Genomic DNA, 20,984 nt, shown 5'->3' on the forward strand with positions numbered 1-20,984 from the left:
ATAAACTTAAATTACATTCATGCAAATTAATTGTTGCTGTGGGTCAAATATTTGTGCATGTTTGTTGAGGTATTTCCTCACTTTGCTGTGATCAGTGTTACTCAAAAAAGTAATTACTGCACATATTACCCAGAACACTTTTCTCAAAACTAAAGCTGTACGTTACTTAATTACTGCCAGGAAAAAGTAATTCATTTTACTACTCATTACGTTACTTTCCTGTTACTCTGTAAAACAGCTGAAACCCACTGACTCATAATCACCATTTAACAATATAACCTGAGGCTAAGGTTATACACACCAACACAAATACCTAATGAGGACACACGTCTCTAACATCTTTCTCGTAGTAGAATACAAAGCTGACCACACACCAAAAGAAAAAGAAGACCAACACCAAAAAGGGCCACAGGGATTTTGATTAGAAACATAAACAGGTAGAAAGTGAAGCTGCAGCTTAACTGCTCATCTTCTTGTTACCTGTCAAGGTTCAGGGTCTGGCAGCTGGGGTCGGCATTCACTCAGCTTTCACTCTGGGTTCTTGGCTAGCTTAGCATTAGCATGCTATCTTGGCTGATGCTTGCAAAGTACTGAAGTTAGTGTCAGCAGCATAATGCGGTTATTTCTGTCCTGGATGCAGTTTTGCACTTTGCCATTTATCTTGTCTTTTTGTGCAATAAAAATAAATTAAATGTCCATGTCCACACTAGACGGTGTTACTTTTTTCTTCCTCTGACATGTGAACTGATATCGGTTGATTGTAGTGCGAGTGCAAGAACCAATAAGCCTGATCGATAGGCAGGTGAACAATTCCAAGGAATTGGACTACTGGGAACCAGTTTTCTAGAAGAACTGGTTCTCGATTTCCATCCCTAATTAAGACAGTAATATTGACAGAAAATTGTACTTGCCATAGCTTTTTTGATTTATTAGACAATCTGGATTAATTGGTAGGGTCATTCTTGCTTTTTTTTTGATAATTAATTACTTGCTAATTAAATATCGATTGATGCCAACCACCCAGCCAGACATCACTTAACCGAGAGAATCTAGGCTAACACGAAACCTGTGCATGTTTGATTCTTGAGCAGGTTGTGAACATTTCTGTGGACGTCATTGAAAAACATGCAACAAAGAAGCTGCTGAACTGAATAAAAGACAATGCTCGGATATTGTGAGACTTCCTGAGCCTGACAGGAAGCCAGACCTCATTCTTTTTCATTTAACACTGCAGGATGTGTTTGTCCTGTCTTCTTCTCTGCAATGGTGGACCACAGCTCTGGTCACTGACTGTAGTGTGGCTGTTTAAACATATTTCACTAAACCACTGTGTCAACTTTCTGTTTTATAAAGATTTGAGGGTTTGCTTAAGACCTTTGCAACTGCACTTCCTCTCTCTCTCTCTCTCTCTCTCTCTCTCTCTCTCTCTCTCTCTCTCCAGTAGATGGGAAGAAAACAGAGTATGCAAACCCAATACTAAAAACAGAATCTCCTTGGTTTAAAAAAATAGAAATCAGGAAGGCAGTAAATGCATAGCACCATATATCTGTTGCAGAAGGTGCAACCTGAAAGGCAGAGGAGACTGGAAGGTGGTGTCGGGGGAGAATGTGGCTAGGCTGTGGATGGTAGGCTGTCACATGGCTTTAGAAATCAAGAAATGGAAACAAGTGAAGGCTGAGCCAAGGATTAAATGGTGAATGTTGAGGAAGTAAGAATGTCACACAGAGTTCATGAAGGAGTTGCGACAGCCTCTGAGGAGTAGCGAAGAGTTAGCAGATGACAGCTGCAGGGCTGAGGGAAACTGGCAGCAAGATGTTTGGTGCTCTACAAAGAAAAATATTCAAAGAACAAAGGTTAACAAAGAAAAAGCGGGATAGTGAGGGAGATGAAGAAAGTAGACAGGAGTACTGGGAAACTAGGTGTAGAGCAAAGATGGCAGACAATGGCAAAGGTTGTATTCAGTGTTGGGGTCATTACTCAAAATAGTAATCTATTATACAACATGAGTTAGTGAAATCATACTTCAGAATCAGTTTTAGTAGCAAGGAAGTTATTGCTCTTTTAACGCGTAAACACAGTGTGGTAATGAGTATAAGGGCATCCAGGAAATTGTGCAATGAACAGATGCAAGAATACTGATGTTTACACCCTTGTGCAATAAGGACGATGTATGTTGTATCTGAATACACAATAACACAGCTGATCAAGTTGTTTCACTAACTGATCTACACAAGGAAATTTGTTGCGGGTATAGGAATTGTGTCAGTTGTTTGAATTGAAACAATAACTGTAATCTGCCCATTTCAACTTTAATCTCAAAATGAACTTTTTTTTAAATGTGCTGCTCTTACTCCTTCCTACATTACGTACATAAAGTTAAGGTGCACCCCAGTGTGGACAGCAGTTCTGTTATACAACAGCTTGTTTTCATACAGTTTCATTCCTGTAACTTTAATATGCCCTCATTTGTCCAAGTAGGGCTGCTAGAGTCTCTTGTTTACTTTAGATAAAATCTGCATGGAACAAGGACTGTGGTATTTGGTCCCATCAGTTATACTGAAATAATGTGAGAACAGGGATGTAAAGGCAATTTGGTGCTTTGGTTGGGCTTAAAAGAGCTAAGTTATGTAGACATTACTTGACAAATCTAAACAAGGTTGCAGAAACTCAGTAGCTCCAGAAGGACAAATAACAGGAAAAATCAGTGGAAAACAAATCCCCCGGTGCCATGTTACTTCCTCCACAGGAAAGACTAAGAAGTTCTATGGTAAGATAACTTGCTTCACTTCTCCAGACCCTATTGGGTGTCCCGGCTGTTTGATGGACCCTTTGCTGTGAGTTGCTAGCACAAGTTTACTTTCCTTGCTTCTGGTAAGTGCCTTTTAGTTTTTTTTAGTCTTCTACTTATATATTTTTTCCACATCAAAGTTTCTGGACCATGTAAAGTGTTAAAGAACTTTTTTCTATCCACATGTGATCCTGCAGTACTTTCTTTCAGTCTGTAGAAGAAGAGGAAAAAAAATGGAGTACAAAAAAAGAGTGCTTCTTGCTACAATATTTTTTTTCACAGCTGTCTGCTACAAAGTAAGAATTATGTTTCATACAAACAAATATAAGAAGATTTGAAAAATTATCCTCCTAAAAATGCTTTTAAAAATGATATATCTCTATTAATGTCTTTTTAAATGTGATACACCTCAATTAAAGGTGGCCGCAAAGGATACAAGATTACTGGATGTCCAAAAGACCACAGATGTTGTAGATGACCAGTACAAAGGATGTCGTGAAGAGGCCATGAAGAAGTTCATCGAGTCAGACGTGTTAAAAAAAGAACTAAGCAACAGTGAAGGATTTCAGAAAGCGTGGAATAAAAGTAACGAGTGTTCAAAGCAGATCCCTGGAGGAAGAAAAGAGCATACTGCTGCACTTTCAGTCTATCTTAAAGGAGATCGGCCTTTCATACAAACACTGAACAAAGCAATAGAGACAATGGGTGGAAATGTTAGCATCTATGAAAACCACTTCAACTTCAAGTCTCTTCATTTCCTGCTGATGGACTCCATGAGGCTGCTGAAGCCAAAGGAGTGCAAGAACGTTTATGTTTTTCAAGATGGTCAAAACCAACCACAGAAAGGCTCCACAGTGAGATTTACAAGTTTCACTTTAGCTTATTCAAACTATGAAGAGCTAAAGAGACTTGAAGATGTCAATGAGAATACTATTTTAAATCTCACTTCATGCTTCTTTGTCAACCTGAAAGACTATGTGTGCGGTCAAGAACAGGATGAAATACTCTTGTCTCCAGCAGAAGTTTTCACTGTGCAACGAGTGAAAACAAAAACTACATCGGATGATGACGAATACCTTGAGATTGTTTTGAAACAGTCAGGACTGCAAAGCTCACACAACTGTTACATCTTTTCACGGTAAGATTCATATTCTCTCAATTAAAGTGAAATATTTTTCTATTAAACTTGGAACTGCAAAGTTAACTTTTAATGTGATGTTTATCATGTGAGTGTTAACATATTCGAAGGAGATACAAACATTTTACGTAGTCTAAGTGCATATAATAAAAACATGATAAAAATACTTCATAAGCCCCATACATTCTGTATTTCTATATAACATATATATATTAGGGGCGCAACGATACTCCTATCGATATTGAACCGTTCGATACAGTGCTTTCGGTTCAGTGCGCATATGTATCGAACAATACAACATTTTTTATTTATTTCATCAACTTTTCTTCTGACGATGCTGTCTGTGTTGAGCGCTCAGTGGATCTGCGTTCGACTACTCCGCCTAGGCTGCACTGTCGAGCGCAGATCCACTGAGCGCAGCGCAAGCTAGCAAGACAGAAGCTAAGCTCGTTGCAACATGGCAACTTCCTCAATGCTACCCGAAATTGAACCTCCCCCACCCTCATTCAGATCTGGCGTTTGGAACTATCTTGGTTTTCATGTGAAGTGAACTGAACCGTGAACTTTGTGTATCGTTGCACCCCTAATATATATATATAATATAACAAAAATATTAGTAACACATATTTATTTATCTCAATAAATGTGCATACACCTAAACAATGAAAACTACTAAGAAAAATCATAGGTGTTGTCAGGAAAGCATGAAGTGAGTGGAAGTGGCATGAAAAGTGGCAAAAACGGGATTTTAAAAGTGAGGTTTATCTCTCCACATGTCCAGTGTTGAGGTTGGGTGTGGTTTGAAAATGTGTCAGCACATTTACTTCAATTACTGTTTTTGGCTTATCCAATTCAGCACTTCAAGAGGGCATGAGACTACCACAGCTGTCATAGAGCGATCCAGGTGACTATTATTGCTATTTTTATTGTTATCATTACTATTATTATTATTATTATTATCCGTTAATTTATTTCGTCTTTTCTAATTCAGTGTTCCAGGAGTTGTCACAGACCGAAACAGGTAAATTATTATTATTATTATTATTATTATTATTACAACAAACAACAACAACAACAACAACAACAACAACAACAACAGTAATCTCTTCCTGTCTCTCTGCTTTGTTTCCATGTCTTCAGGTCTCCTCCAGCTGTTGTCTCCACCCTGTGGCTTGTATCAGTGCTTGCGGCCTTATCTTTGTTTTCTTTAGCTGTTTAGCAAAAACAGTTTTCATTCAGAGTTTCAGAGTTTTATCATCTACAGTATTGCTGTGATTCTTCATACAATTGTTTTACATGTTATCTGACTGATTGTGTTGAATTAGTTGTCTTAGCAGCAATTTTCTGTTTCTGTCATATGTTATGAATTATAGACTTCATGACTTCAGAATATTTGATAAAGATTTTAAAGGGATGCAGAAAATTGGTGTAAAACACAGTGGGTTCAAATTTCAGGCTCATGTGCAGCTGCTGTCAAGACCAACTAGAAATAATCTGCAATCATGAGATGCTTTTATTTGTTCTTATGGTCACATAGATCGATAGATATATATTGATAGGTTTTATAGACTTTATTAAGCCTGCACAGTTCATTTGTTCTAGCGGCACAGGGGTCAGCAAGAAAAAAGGTGAATTTGATATAGATTAGAAAAGAAATAAGAAAAAATGTATACAGATTAAAAAAACAACAAAATACTATAGAAAAGTGTATGTTACTGTAGTAAAATACACTGCAAGACATGTCACAGAGATTATGTTATATGTATATAAAGTGCAGTGGGACCGATAACATATACACGTATGTATTTTAGTAGGTATCTGTGATGTGTGCGCATTGTACTGTCTGACTGATTTGAAGGACTTACGACAGCGCTCTGTCCTAAACAGTCGCTGATGCTCTTCCTGCCAAACTGCTTCTGTTTCCCTGTCAAATAAACAACATGCAAAATATAAAAGGCTTTGCAATGAATTTAGCCTGATCACACAAACATTTTACCCACAAATATGTTTTTTTTCCCTTCTTACATCATGTCATTTCATCTGCTCAGTCATCCCGGGGAATATTGTTTTTCTTTTTATTGATTTATTGATTTATTTCTTTTTTGTATTGTTTGATTTTTATTGTTACATTTGTATGTTTTTTTAGTGCTCACACCTGTGGAGTTTATGGCCATGAAGGACACTGGCATCAGACAATTAGGACAGGCCTCTTTCAGCCAGAGGACTAAAAGGGGTTTGGTGGGAGGGATGAGAGACAAAGGGAGCTGCTGGAGAGAGAGTGGAGAGGCAGGGCAGGCTATGCCTGTGTCCCAGCCTTTGTAATGCTATAGACGGAAGTTTGAAACAGCTGGCAGTTCCAGCGAGTACTGCTCCACTAAAGTAAATCAAGTGACTGTCAGTTGTTTTCCAAGGTTGGGGGTGCAGCACTTGGCGAGGTGGCAAGTAGAGTGGTGTGTTTCTACTGTACATGAGCACTCAAAACACTTTAAAGAACAGGCTTCATGGAAATATGAAGGATGTTGTTTCCACAGAAATATAAGTATATGATTTTTTACGAATGCCTTGAATCTTCCCAGTAGTACCCACTTCCTCATACTCAAGCTGAAAAGTTTTGAAATAAAAAGTACCGTCACACAAGTTCACTGGAAACCTACGTTAGGAGGCACGTTTCCTCCAAGCTGAATCAGGGCATGATTCAACATTTCCAAGTTTCCCAAAAATGAGAACTTCAAAAGTGGATAGATCATGACATCTCTCAATATGAAAGTGTTGTCAGCTGAGTTAATTTGTTACTGCCTAGTGTGGTGAACTGTTCTGTGAGACCAGATTATTCACATTGTTTGGTGACTTTTCATTCCTTAAATTTTAAGATACCCAGATTTTCCAACTACGATGCGTCCGGTTAACTTTAGTAAAGAGAAGCACTGAGGTATTTGAAATGGTAAATGGCCTATATTTGTATAGCGCTTTTACTAGTCCCCCCTAGAGACCCCAAAGCGCTTTACACATCTAGTCATCCACCCATTCACACACACATTCACACACTGGTGGAGGCAGCTACAGTTGTAGCCAGAGCTGCCCTGGGGCAGACTGACAGAAGCGAGGCTGCCATATCGCACCATCGGCCCTTCTGGCCAACACCAGGCGGTAGGTGAAGTGTCTTGCCAAGGACACAACGACTGATACTGTCCAAGCTGGGGCTCGAACCGGCAACCTTCTGACTCCCAACTCTTGAGCCACGATCATACTAAATAAATACATACATAAATCATGTTAGAACAGAGATACAAGGATAAGTTATCTCTGGGCTGGGCTTAAAATGGGCTTAATGATGTAAGTATTACTCATCATTGTGAAACAAATCTGAGCAAGCTTTCGAGAACTAGACTAAGACTAAGGAGTTCATTGTAAAATATCTTGTTTCACTTCCCAGAGACTGTTGTTCTCATTGCTTCCCAGCAGTTTAATCGACTCTTTTCGCTAAGTTGTTAATACAAGTTCAATCTCCTTGCTTCAGGTATGTACCTTTTGGTCTTTTCAACATTTAAATTTTTTAACTTGCCAAATTCCAAGAAGTAGAAAAGATAATTGTTATTTTAAATCTTGCCAGATTCAAATTTCAATGTCAATGTTAATTTTAATGTTATTTATATGGCATATTTCTATAGCAAAATCAATAAAGACAATACAATATATTATATATGCAAACAATTACAATATTATGTGACTAAAAACAAACTGAAATAAAGAGACCACAACATAAAAAACCCTTGATAAGACTCAACATGAACTTAGATTCAAAGCCAAGGTAAAAAAATGTGGTTTTAAGACAGGATTTAAAGACTACATAGACTCTGCAGTAGGAATATCAAATGACCTGTTATATGAGAGTCTAGTGGATTCAACTCTCTATGCTTAAATCGAGATCTCGGCTGCACTAAAACATCTGGGCAGATGATCTTGGTGCTCTTCTCGGATCATGTAAGTTTAGCAGTTTGGTTTAAAAGTTGGCACCATAACATTTGAAGATTTGAAAGCAAGTAAAAGAATCTTCAAATCAATATAAAAATGGACAAGCATCCAATGTAAACTTGCTAAAAACTGGAGTGACGTAATCGTCCCTTTAATATCGGTTAAATGACTTGCAGCAACATTTTGAATTTTGAATGCAATGAAGAGATGAGTGTTCAAGACCCAAATACAGAGAACTGTAGTATCCAGTCCAGACTTAGTGTATGTCCTTCGTATGTAAAATGTCACAGAGCTGTTTTTTGACTACATTTGATTCTGCAGTGCTTTCTTTCAGCCTGTAGAAGACAAAAAATGGAGTGCAGAAGAAAAGTCCTTCTTGCTGCAATAATTTTCACAGTTGCCTGCAACAAAGTAAGAATTAAGTTTTGTACAAACAAGTATTAGAAGGTTAAAACATTCTTCACTTAAAAATGTGTTTTTAAATGTGATCAATCTCAATTAAAGGTGACCGCACAGGATACAAGAGTACTGGATGTCCAAAAGACCATAGATGTTGTAGATGACCAGTACAAAGGATGCCGTGATGAGGCCATGAAGAAGTTCATTGAGTCAGACGTGTTAAAACAAGAACTAAACAACAGTGAAGGATTTCAGAAAGCGTGGAATAAAAGTATTGAGTGTTCAAAACCGATTCCAGGAGGAAGAAAAGAGCATACTGCTGCACTTTCAGTCTATCTTAAAGGAGATCGGCCTTTCATAAACACACTGAACAAAGCAATAGAGACAATGGGTGGAAATGTTAGCATCTATGAAAACCACTTCCACTTCAAGTCTCTTCATTTCCTGCTGATGGACTCCATGAGGCTGCTGAAGCCAAAGGAGTGCAAGAACTTTTATGTTTTTCAAGATGGTCAAAACCAACCACAGAAAGGCTCCACAGTGAGATTTACAAGTTTCACTTTAGCTTATTCAGACTATGAAGAGCTAAAGAGTCTTGAAGATGTCAATGAGAATACTATTTTACATCTCACTTCTTGCTTCTTTGTCAACCTGAAAGACTATGTGTGCGGTCAAGAACAGGATGAAATACTCTTATCTCCAGCAGAAGTTTTCACTGTGCAACGAGTGAAAACAAAAACTACATCGGATGGTGACGAATACCTTGAGATAGATTTAAGCCACTCAGGACTGAACAGCTCACACAACTGTTACATCTTTCCACGGTAAGATTCATATTGTCTCAATTAAAGTGAAATTTTTTTTTATCTTACAAATATTAAACTTGAAACTGCAAAGTTAACTTTCAATGTAATGTTAAATATATAAATATGTTTTTTATGTTGGTTTTTATGGAGTAAGTACACAGTAATAACTGGGGGAAAAGTGGCAAAAACAGGGACGATACTTCTCCAGTGGAGTTGGGTGTGGTTTGAATAGTTTGGCCTGATAATGTGTCAGCACATTTTACTTAAAGTATTTTCTTCTGCTTATCCAATTCAGGAGGTCAGGAGGGCAAGAGACTACCACAGCTGTCACAGAGCAATTCAGGTAAACTACTATTATTATTGTTGTTGTTATTATTATGATTGCTGTTATTATCCGTTGATTTATTTCTTCTTTTCCAATGTAGTCTTCCAGGAGGGCAGAAAACTACCACAACTGTCACACAGCAAGTCAGGTAAATTATTATTATTATTATTATTATTATTATTATTATTATTATTATTATTATTATCATCATCAGTTGATTTATTTCGTCTTTTCTAATTCAGTGTTCCAGGAGTGCATGAGACTACCACAGTTGTCACAGACCGAAACAGGTAAATTATTATTATTATTATTATTATTATTATTATTATTATTATCATCAGTTGATTTATTTCGTCTTTTCTAATTCAGTGTTCCAGGAGTGCATGAGACTACCACAGTTGTCACAGACCGAAACAGGTAAATTATTATTATTATTATTATTATTATTATTATTATTATTATTATTATTATTATCATCAGTTGATTTATTTCGTCTTTTCTAATTCAGTGTTCCAGGAGTGCATGAGACTACCACAGTTGCCACAGACCGAAACAGGTAAATTATTATTATTATTATTATTATTATTATTATTATTATTATTATTATTATCATCAGTTGATTTATTTCGTCTTTTCTAATTCAGTGTTCCAGGAGTGCATGAGACTACCACAGTTGCCACAGACCGAAACAGGTAAATTATTATTATTATTATTATTATTATTATTATTATTATTATTATTATTATTATTATTATTATTATTATTATCAGTTGATTTATTTCGTCTTTTCTAATTCAGTGTTCCAGGAGTGCATGAGACTACCACAGTTGTCACAGACCGAAACAGGTAAATTATTATTATTATTATTATTATTATTACAACAAACAACAACAACAACAACAACAACAGTAATCTCTTCCTGTCTCTCTGCGTTGTTTCCATGTCTTCAGGTCTCCTCCAGCTGTTGTCTCCACCCTGTGGCTTGTATCAGTGCTTGCGGCCTTATCTTTGTTTTCTTTAGCTGTTTAGCAAAAACAGTTTTCATTCAGAGTTTCAGAGTTTTATCATCTACAATATTGCTGTGATTCTTCATACAATTGTTTTACATGTTATCTGACACACTGTGTTGAATTAGTTGTCTTAGCAGCAATTTTCTGCTTCTGTCATATGTTATGAATTATAGACTTCATGACTTCAGAATATTTGATAAAGATTTTAAAGGGATGCAGAATGTTAGTAAATGGCCTGTATTTGTATAGCGCTTTTTCTAGTCCCTAAGGACCCCAAAGCGCTTTACACGTTTAGTAATCCACCCATCCACACAAACATTCACACACTGGTGATGGCAAGCTACATTGTAGCCAAAGCCGCCCTGCGCCCTGGGGCGCACTGACAGAGGCGAGGCTGCCGAACACTGGCGCCACCGGGCCCTCTAACCACCACCAGTAGGCAACGGGTGAAGTGTCTTGCCCACGGACACAACGACCGAGACTGTCCGAGCCGGTTAGTGTGAAATACACTGCGTTTCAGGCTCACGTGCAGCTACAGTCTTTAGTGTACAATTCAAAAACGAAAATACTATAGAAAAGTATTTTTTACTATATATGGTTTTTATTTTGCCTGTTTTTTTTTTACTATATATGTTGCTACAGTAAACTACACTTGACTGACAGTTTGACTGATTTGAAGGACCTACAACAGCGCTCTGTCCTAAACAGTCGCTGATGCTCTTCCTGCCAAACTGCTTCTGTTTCCCTGTCAAATAAAAAACATGCAAAATATAAAAGGCTTTGCAATGAATTTAATCTGATCACACAAACATTTTACCCACAAATATGTTTTTTTTTTCCTTTTTCTAATGTTACATTTAAAAATTCCAACAGATTCTCCAAACTAAATAACAGAATACATCACTGGTCCCGTAGCAGGGCGATAATTACTAACACTCATCACTAGACTTCACATTATTGGTATTAAAGATGATCTCACACACACACACACACACACACACACACACACACACACACACACACACCAACATTCACTGTAAAGGCTAAATGACATTTGTATTTGTCTGCGAGACAGCAACAAATTTTTTAAATATAATACCTAAATACTGTTAATACACAAATATACAGAAAAAAAATCACACAGTTCACACGGTACATGCAGCTAACAGTAACTACATCAGCAAGCACACTTGAATTTACATGTACAAACATGAAACACAGGTAACATATTAACACCTTCAACAACAGTGTCACTAAAATGTCATTTAAAGACATTAAAATCAGTAAATTACTTTTGACACTGAAGTTAATCACAGCCCCTGAGAAACAGTGAACCTCACTACATATAGAGCGTGTTTGTGTGAGTAAACAAAGACATGAACATTTTAGTCCTGTCAATAGATTAAAAGAATAACTAATTAATCGCACAATTTTCTGTAATTAATTTTGATTAATCACAATTACTTGATCAATATCCTGGTTGCAATTACTTTTTTTTTCAACTTTATATTTAAGCTTGTAACTGACATTCATGCAATATAATGGAGTAAATGCAGAATAAACACAAAGAATGTATGCTTACATTCAAAGAGAATTTGAATAGTTTTCTTCAGTCTTTTAACACAGGTTCTTTCCAGTGAAATAAAACATAAAAAAACCTATATACTAATAGGTAAGTATATCATATATATTAGTGCTGTCAAACAATTAAAGTGTTTAATCAGGTTCATCACAGGGTTACTGTGGATTAATTTTGATTAATCACGATTAAATACCATTAATTTCTATTCTACATTAATCGCATTTCATTTTGCATGAGCAAACAGACTCGAGAAAAAGGGAAAATATACACACTTAACATGTTTATTGAACATCTTGAACATTCATGTTAACAAAAAAACTGAAACATTTATCGACTCTCTCTCTGTCATTCTTGGGGAGGCACTTCAAGTCAGTGGCGTGTCTAGAAAATTTTTGTTGGGGGGGCCAGGTAGGGGCACAGATTTGGAGAAGGGTGGCAGATTTAATTGGCAGATAATGTTTTAAAAAAAAATTCTACCAACCCTTAACCATAATTCAATAATCCTATAAACCTAATAACCAAATGCACTTTTAACTCTTATTAGAATGAGATTTTAACCACTACGGTGCAAAGTTTTTAGATACTGCGTTGATAAAGTACAAGAGATACAATCAGTGCTTTGTCAGTGTTTACTCAGCATTCAAGGACATCAATATTTGCATAGTATTTTTACTGACATATAGTGCACATATGTTTTGGGCAAAAACATTTTTGAAAATTAAAATACGAACATTTGTAACAAACAATTGACAAATTAGCCAATGCCAATGCAAAACTTTATCTGCCTGTTAAAAAAAGAAGATAATCTTCTCACAAACTGGTGTTTGATTTTGAAACAGGAAAAAAGTGGGGAAACAACTGAAAAGACTAACATTTGAATGAAACCTGAAAGCAAGTAAATACTTTCTATGCTGCCTTATCGTAAACTTTGGTAATATTGATAAAGAACAACACTGGCTGATGATAAAATACAGTCAGCTGGCATGGTGACACTGCCAGTATTAACCTGCAGGGCTGGACTGGGACAAAAAAATTGGGCATTTTTACTACAGACCGACCCACCAGGTAGTAAAGCCATAAAGACTTTGACTGAAAACAAACCCTGTTGTGACAGTGATGTACAGTCTTGTTGGTATATGTATGATTTCTATACATTTTACGTCAGATAAAAACTTTGGTTGTAAGATTTAGATAATTATTTAATAAAAACTAGGTATTTTAAATGAGAATAAGAAAGAAAAGTATTTCTTTGTGCCCACCTTTCCCTGTTAATGCCCTACCTGGCCCCCTGGCAAAACTTTGCTAGACCCGCCCCTGCACAGTTACCAGCTGTCTGCTACATAAAAAAGGATCCTGGTGTTATTTGTCTCTCAGAAACAGTTCATAACTTCCCTTCAACTCATTCATGTCACCTAAAAGGTAAACCTGTTTCTCCATCACCTGTTCAGCTCTGATGGTTCAGTAAGGACATCTCCTGGTTTCATCTTCATGTTTCCCTCTCACCACATATCTAAACAGACATCATGACCAGCAGCTTTACAGCTGTGGCTCCAGCAAACATCAGCTGATACTAGAAATTAATATTAAATACATTCTAACAACAGCTGATCAAGCTTAAACGTGCTGCTGTTGTTTAGCGCAACATCTGCTGGTTTCCTCTTTCTGGCGCAAAGTGGGCGATAAACAAGAGAGAAAAGCCGATCAGCTGATCATTGATCAGTTTCATGATTGAAGTAGCAACAGGAGAGGGAGGGGGAGAGAATGAGAGAAGAGGCAGCTGTGCAGCATAAAGACAGAATAAATCCAGCTTTGTGTCTTTTTTCCATTCTAGCTAAAGTTCGGGACAAACTGCGTCTCTTCTCAGCTCAATACGAAACGTGTAATATTTTCTCTGAATGAGGGACCATTCCATTTTTTTAAGGAGCCGTTGGCAACTCTACTAACTAACCTTATGAATAAAATAAAGTTCACTATCAGTAACATCATAGCACCCACCCAGCTGTATAAAAACTCCGTCAAACTGGCTAGAACGCAGTATGAGTTATTGCAACTGACAGTAAAAAGTCAGCAACATGAAAATAAACTCCACCTAAACTTGGTTTATATCTGACCCAGATAGACTGCAGGTCATAACTTCTTACCTGAAGTTCAGTTCACCTGACACTCGGACTGGTGGCTGCTTCGGGTCTCTCCTCCTGCCTCCCCTTCCCTCATCCACCTGTTGCCTCTGTGGAAGCCCCGTCATAGCCACCACCAAACAACGGAGTTATTTCTACACATCGACCTGCATCTGGCCAATCCACCACCTCTCATTGTTCATGCCATTACAAAAAAAATAAAAAATAAGTCACTGGGGATATGCCCGGTATGCCCGATGGCCAGTCCAGCTATGTTAACCTGCAACCAAATCTGCAGCTCCATACAGCAATGTTACACTTAGATTATATCTTATAACTCATAACTCTTATGTTAGCTGCCCTCAGTAGCCTACTGTCAGAAATATTCCACAGCTGCAATAATTCTTTAAGTGTTATTTTTTTCCTTGGTATTCTAATTTCACCGAAGTTTACTAAACTCAACAAACTTGATATTACTTACCGGGACATTTATTCTGTCCTCATTTTCTTTCACCGAAAAATTGTTTCCTGCAGTGCCATCTTTCGCGCTTGGCTCTCCTACCTTTGCTAACGTGATGCGCATAGCGCAGAAGCGATGCTGCATTCACTTACACTCGGATATCTGAGCGTCACCGTGAAAACATAATCGGACATTTGATATTTGATTGAATTTTATTGTTTTGCCTTTGGGGTGGCACCTGGGGTGGCCAGTCTGGTTTGGGGGGTGGCCTGTGCCCCCCCAGGCCACCCCGCTGGACACGCCATTGCTTCAAGTCCTTGAAAAGAGGAACCAAAGCTGCGTCAAGCGCGTGTTCTCAACGATATTAATAGCATTGCAGTTTGTTGCAATCCACTTGACAATTGTGTCAGTCAACGTGTTGCAGCATCCCCGACTAACGTATGCTTCGCGGCAATGTGATATTTTCAGCTGAAAGTGCTTCAGTGAAAAGGAAAATCCTTCTTGCACAATGTGCATAATACTTTGTCTGTCGACTGTTCCGCCTTGTTATTGTTTTTAACACACAAATTTCCCATCAAGAGGGCCAATGTGCGTTTATCATCTTCCATATTGAGTTGATTTGTTCAGCTGCCCGTCACTACCAGATCAACTGCCCATTTGCGCATGTGCGAAGGTAACTCTACTTGGACAAACTGCCCGAAATGCGTTGAAAGAGAAATTTCAGGGATTTTGAGTCATTCTTCACTCCAGATGCGTTAATTGCGTTAAAAATCTTAATCGCGTTTACTGCGATGGTGGCTTAATTTGCGTTAACGCATTCATTTTGACAGCACTACAAAATTTACAAGTAGAGCCAGAATAAACTGATGAAATTTAATATCCCTGATGCTTTGTGCAAGAGCTGCCTGTTTACTTTATTCAATACTGCAAATATGTGTATAATCTTTTATATACAATTCTGAAAAATCTATTGTACTCACAACAGTTGGGAAAAGACAGTCTTCACAAAACAACTGCTTTCTTTTTACTACCAAGATGGGAGAGAGCACAGGAGATTAATAGTGCAGACTAGAATTAAGAGTGAGACACCAAACATGAGGAAAGATGAAGGACAGGTGAGCATCCAAAAGACAAAAACACAGTTTATTACAGTTTAAAAAGAAGCTACGAGTCCACAGTTCGAAAAGTTTAACAGTAGAGCTAAATGCTGTCAGCATACGATCTTGCATATGACTTCAAGGTTTTATTCCTTATGGTTAAAGTAAAAATAATAATGAATGTTTATAGGATACTTCTGTGACAGACAGACACACCTGACAATGTGCAACAATTCTCCTATAAAATACAGTAAACACCTTTAAAAACATTTATGCAAAGACATTTTTTCCATTAGACTGTGACTATTGTAATGAAGTCTTTAACAAAGTCCCATTTTAAAGCACCATATATGCTGCGTAATAAAAGCCCACTACCTATGTGTTACTAAAAAAAGACAACTTATAACGCTTGCACAATTTCTTACAAATATTCAGACTTATGACCAGAAACATCCTTATCTTGATCTAATGATAAACAAATAAAACTCTACAAAATAGCATTTAATGTCTAAATATAAAGTATCAAATGTCTTCAAATGTGTTGGTAAGACTGTAGGATAGACTGGTTTGTAACCTGTAGCTGAGCCAGCAGATGATGATATTGCCAACAACAGCACTGTCGGGGAAGTCTTCTTATTGATTTATTGTTTGTTTGTTTTTTGTATTGCATGAGTTCATCTTTAACTGTTGTGAATTTTATTGCATGCTTTCATTGCAAATTTGTTGATTTTTTAGTGCTCACACCTGTGTGAGCTCATGGCCTTGAAGGACACTGGCATCAACCAATCAGGACAGACGTCTATCAGCCAGAGGACTAAAAAGGGTTTAGTGGGCGGGATGAGAGACACTGGGAGACACCGGAGAGTGAGTGGAGAGGCAGAGTAGGATTTGAATGTGTACCAGCCTTTGTAATGCTACAGACAGAAGTGTGAAACAACTGGTAGTTCCAGAAAATCAGCTGCAATCGGAGTATAGACCTCTGCTGGATGTCTGTGAGTACTCTCCACTAAAGAAATTAAATCAAGATTTGGTGCTTGACTGTCAGTCATTTTTCAAGGTCAGGGTGGAGCAGGGTGAAATATAAAGTGCACTGAAAAAGTGTCAGTGGGCATGTTTCATCCAAGCTGAATCAGGGCATGTTTCAACATTTCCAAGTTTCTAGTTTAGCTCTTCAGGTGGGCAAAACAGAAAAATGTAGAAGTGGACAGATATTTCAACATCAGAGTGTTTTCAGTTAAGTTAATTTGTTACTGCCCAGTGGGGTGAACAGTTCTGTGAGACCAGATTATTCACATTGTTTGGTGCATTTTCATTCCTTCAATTTCAAGATACCCAGATTTTCCAACTATGATTGCTGGTGCCTCCTGTTTACTTTAGGCAAAAACTGCACTGAAGAAGCACTGAGGTATTTAAAATCATGTTAGAACAGAGATACAAAGATATGCTATCACTGGGCTGGGCTTAAAGTGGCTAAATTATCTAAGTGTTACTCTGGTTATAAATCATTGTGCAACAAATCTGAACAAGCTTTTGGGAACTAGACTGAGACTAAGGAATTCATTGTAAAATAACTTGTCTCACTTCCCAGGCTGTTGTTCTTATTGGTTCCCAGCAGTTGCTAATATGAGTTCAATCTCCTTGCTTCAAGTATGTACCCAGTCTTTTCAACATTTAAATTTTTTAACTTGCTGAATTCCAGGAGGTAGAAAAGAAATTGTTAATTTAAATCTTGCCAGATTCAAATTTACTGGACTGTGTCAATGTCAATTTTAATATTATTTGGATGGCACATTTCAATAGTAAAACCAATAAAATGAAGACAATGAATTAAAACTCAAAACAAAGTAAAACTAAGGCATCACAACATAAAATAACCCCCGATGGGACTCAAACTGAACTTAAAAGCCAAGGTAAAAAATTAAGCTATGTAATCAAGACTACGTACATGAGTGACGTAATCGTCCCTTTAATACCTGTTAAATGACTTGCAGCAACATTTTGAATTTTGAATGCAATGGAGAGATGAGTGTTCAAGACCCAAATACAGAGAACTGTAGTATCCAGTCCAGACTTGGTGTATGTCCTTCGTATGTAAAATGTCACAGAGCTGTTTTTTGACCACATTTGATCCTGCAGTGCTTTCTTTCAGTTGGTAGAAGAACAAGAAGACAAAAAATGGAGAACAGAAGAAAAGTGCTTGTTGTTGCAATAATTTTCACAGTTGCCTGCAACAAAGTAAGAATTAAGTTTTGTACAAACAAATATTAGAAGGTTAAAACATTCTTCACTTAAAAATGTGTTTTTTTAATGTGATAAATCTCAATTAAAGGTGACCGCACAGGAAACAAGGCTACTGGATTTTCTAAATAACACAAATGTTGTAGATGACCAGTACAAAGGATGTGGTGAAGAGGCCATGAAGAGGTTCATCGAGTCAGATGTGTTAAAACGAGAGCTAAATAACAGTGAAGGATTTCAGAAAGCGTGGAATAAAAGTATCGAGTGTTCAAAGAGGATTCCTGGAGGAAGAAAAGAGCATAGTGCTGCACTTTCACTCTATGTTAATGGGGATCACAATTTATTACAAAGACTGAACAAAGCAATAGAGACAATGGGTGGAAATGTTAGCATCTATGAAAACCACTTCCACTTCAAGTCTCTTCATTTCCTGCTGATGGACTCCATGAGGCTGCTGAAGCCAAAGGAGTGCAAGAACTTTTATGTTCTGCTAAGTGGTCAAAACCAACCACAGAAAGGCTCCACAGTGAGATTTCCAAGTTTCACCTCAGCTTATTCAGATTATGAAGAGCTAAAAAGTGAAACTGATCTGTATGAGGAGGTCGTTTTAAATCTCACTTCTTGCTTCTTTGTCAACCTGAAAGACTATGTGTGCGGTCTAGAACAGGATGAAATACTCTTATCTCCAGCAGAAGTTTTCACTGTGGAGGACATAAATAGCAAAGTTGTGGAGGCAGATGATGATTCTCAATATGTAGAAATTGTTTTGAAACATTCGGGGCTTAAAAGCTCTCACAACTGCTACATCTTTTCACGGTAAGAGTCACAGTCTCTCAATTAAAGTGGAAAAAGTTTGACAATTTCCATGTTAGTTTTACAAATGTTTAGTATCGAAATGCAAAGTCAAACTTCAAAATATTTTTAAAGATATAAATATTTAAAAAAAAATTAATTTTAGATGTAAGTGCATATAATAAAATGTTTGTCGCATCTGTTATAACTTGTGCTTGTAATATTCATACATACACACAGAAAATGTGTGCATGTATGAATATTACAATAATTCCCCTCTCTGCTTTGTTTCCATGTCCTTAGGTCTCCTCCGGCTGTTGTCTCCACCCTGTGGCTTGTATCAGTGCTTTTGGCCTTATCTTTGTTTTGTTTTTTAGCTGTTTAGCAAAAACGGTTATCATTCAGAGTTTTCTGGGTTTTATCATCTATAATATTGCTGCAATTATTCATACAATGTCAAAATGATTCACGTCATACTTATCTGAAAGATCTTTTACTGTTTGTATGAATCAAGTGATCCAAATCAACAGTTTTGTTTTGTGGGGTGCCTCAGGGATCTGTCCTGGGTCCAATTCTCTTTTTGCTTTATATCTATTCCACCTAGGCCAAATTAAATTGGAGCTGCAATAATATGTCCTATCATCTCTACGCAGATTACATTCAGTTATACTGTTCTTTTAAAGTCTCTGAGCTTTATAATTTGTCTAGTTTAAGTAATTGCCTGACAGAAATCAAGCAATGGTTAAACGACAACTTACTCCGGCTAAACTGTGATAAAACAAACTTTAATTATTGCTCCAAACAATATGATTTCAGAAATTAGGCAGCATATCAGCTTAGAGCCTTCTGCTAAATTGAGCCTTAGAAACCTTGGTGCCATATTTGACAGCTCCATTTCCCTTGAGCAACATTCCAAACAGCGGGTCCAGAACTGTTTTTATCATCCAAGGAATGTTTCAAAACTCAGACTAATGGTGTCAAAGGCTGAACTTGAGATGATTATTCATGCTTTTTTTCCCCCTTCCCATTTGGATTATTGCAGTGGTCTTTTTACTTGTTTTAAGAAATCAGCTTTAAATAGTCTTCAGACTGTGAAGAATGCTGCAGGAAGACTCTTAACAGGCACCAACAAAAGATCTCATATTACTCCAGTTTTAGCCTCCCTTCACTGATTGCCTGTAAGGTTTACATTTCTTTTAAAAATTTTAGTTCTAATCTTTAGGGCCCTACATGTTCAAGAGCCCCAGTACATATTTGACCTGCTGAAACCACATTCCGGTTCCCGATCTCTAAGGTCATCAGGTCAGAGACTGGATGTGGAGGTCCTGGGCTGGTGTGGTTACACGAGGTCTGCGGTTGTGAGGCCGGTTGGATGTGCTGCCATATTCTCTGAAACGCCTGTGGAGACGGCTTATGGTTGAGAAATGAACATTCAATGCACGGGCGACAGATCTGGTTGACATTCCTGCTGTCAGCATGCCAATTGCACGCTCCCTCATTGCTTGTGGCATTTTGCTGTGAGACAAAACTGCACATTCCAGGGTGGCCTTTTGTTGTGGGCAGTCTGAGGTACATCTGTGCACTACTCATGATGTCAGATCAGCATCCTGATGTGGCACACCTGTGAGGTGGGATGGATTATCTCAATATAGCAGATGTGCCCACTACCACACATTTGGACTGATTTGTGACCACTGTTTGGGAGGGATGGTTATATTGTGTATCTGGAATGAATTTTAGGTCTCTACGTCCATCCCATGGGGAATGGGAGCAGTAACAAAGGTGTTGCGTTTATATTTTTGTTGAGTGTATTTACAATTCTACTTTGATTATTCATATAATTGTTTGGCACTTTATTTGCCAAATTGTGGTATGTGCCAAATATGGTGTTACAACAGGCTGCCAAAGTATTGTGCAATTTTGTTTTTTGCTTCTATCATATGTTATGAATTATAGACTCAATTTACATCTTGTTTTTATGCATGTTAGAAAAATATATTGCAAACTTTATTTCTTGTCAAGTATTGTGCGCCTTTAAAAGGATGATAAGAAATGAGAGATGGGAATAACTTGCAGCAAATGTTCCTGCTTCTAAAGACACCAGGAATTTCTGTTTCCCGGTCAAATAAACAACATGGAAAATTGAAATAGCTTTGCAATTAATATAATCTGATCACACAAATAGACAAATACATTTGTTTTTCCTTGTGTTACATTTACAAAGTCCAACAGGTTTGTAGCAGGGCAGTAATGACTGCCT

General features: G+C 37.4%; 3 protein-coding genes across 11 annotated transcripts; all 3 read left to right on the forward strand.

Annotated features, from left to right (window-relative positions):
- Positions 1-2,616: 2,616 nt before the first annotated feature.
- On the forward strand, positions 2,617-5,881 carry LOC147327734 (ecto-ADP-ribosyltransferase 5-like). 2 transcript variants are annotated; one of them, XM_086295616.1, is made up of 6 exons: positions 2,617-2,871; positions 2,999-3,084; positions 3,208-3,926; positions 4,783-4,830; positions 4,918-4,947; positions 5,067-5,881. In XM_086295616.1, exons 2-6 carry the CDS (start codon positions 3,022-3,024, stop codon positions 5,143-5,145), a joined length of 939 nt encoding a protein of 312 aa, XP_086151742.1. In that variant the 5' UTR covers positions 2,617-2,871; positions 2,999-3,021; the 3' UTR covers positions 5,146-5,881. The 2 variants fall into 2 exon arrangements, with proteins under 2 accessions (XP_086151742.1, XP_086151741.1); XM_086295615.1 differs by having other exon boundaries at positions 2,621-2,871; positions 2,986-3,084.
- A 1,452-nt stretch (positions 5,882-7,333) lies between these two features.
- On the forward strand, positions 7,334-11,211 carry LOC147327735 (ecto-ADP-ribosyltransferase 5-like). Of its 7 annotated transcripts, XM_086295598.1 has the most exons (11): positions 7,334-7,443; positions 8,233-8,309; positions 8,403-9,121; positions 9,399-9,446; positions 9,529-9,576; positions 9,671-9,718; positions 9,798-9,845; positions 9,937-9,984; positions 10,073-10,120; positions 10,227-10,274; positions 10,379-11,211. In XM_086295598.1, exons 2-11 carry the CDS (start codon positions 8,250-8,252, stop codon positions 10,455-10,457), a joined length of 1,194 nt encoding a protein of 397 aa, XP_086151724.1. In that variant the 5' UTR covers positions 7,334-7,443; positions 8,233-8,249; the 3' UTR covers positions 10,458-11,211. The 7 variants fall into 7 exon arrangements, with proteins under 7 accessions (XP_086151724.1, XP_086151725.1, XP_086151726.1 ...); XM_086295599.1 differs by lacking the exon at positions 10,073-10,120; XM_086295600.1 differs by lacking the exons at positions 9,937-9,984; positions 10,073-10,120.
- Positions 11,212-16,549: 5,338 nt separating this feature from the next.
- Positions 16,550-20,315, forward strand: LOC147327736 (ecto-ADP-ribosyltransferase 5-like). 2 transcript variants are annotated; one of them, XM_086295614.1, is made up of 4 exons: positions 16,550-16,686; positions 17,831-17,929; positions 18,024-18,748; positions 19,028-20,315. In XM_086295614.1, exons 1-4 carry the CDS (start codon positions 16,681-16,683, stop codon positions 19,107-19,109), a joined length of 912 nt encoding a protein of 303 aa, XP_086151740.1. In that variant the 5' UTR covers positions 16,550-16,680; the 3' UTR covers positions 19,110-20,315. The 2 variants fall into 2 exon arrangements, with proteins under 2 accessions (XP_086151740.1, XP_086151739.1); XM_086295613.1 differs by having other exon boundaries at positions 17,844-17,929; positions 19,028-20,313.
- The last annotated feature ends 669 nt before the right edge of the window (positions 20,316-20,984 follow it).

This window comes from Aulonocara sp. 'chitande type north' Nkhata Bay, linkage group LG6 (assembly GCF_057382095.1).
Source record: "Aulonocara sp. 'chitande type north' Nkhata Bay isolate Kocher_YH1m ecotype deep benthic linkage group LG6, A_spYH_male_GT1.1, whole genome shotgun sequence".
Lineage (NCBI taxonomy): Eukaryota > Metazoa > Chordata > Actinopteri > Cichliformes > Cichlidae > Aulonocara > Aulonocara sp. 'chitande type north' Nkhata Bay.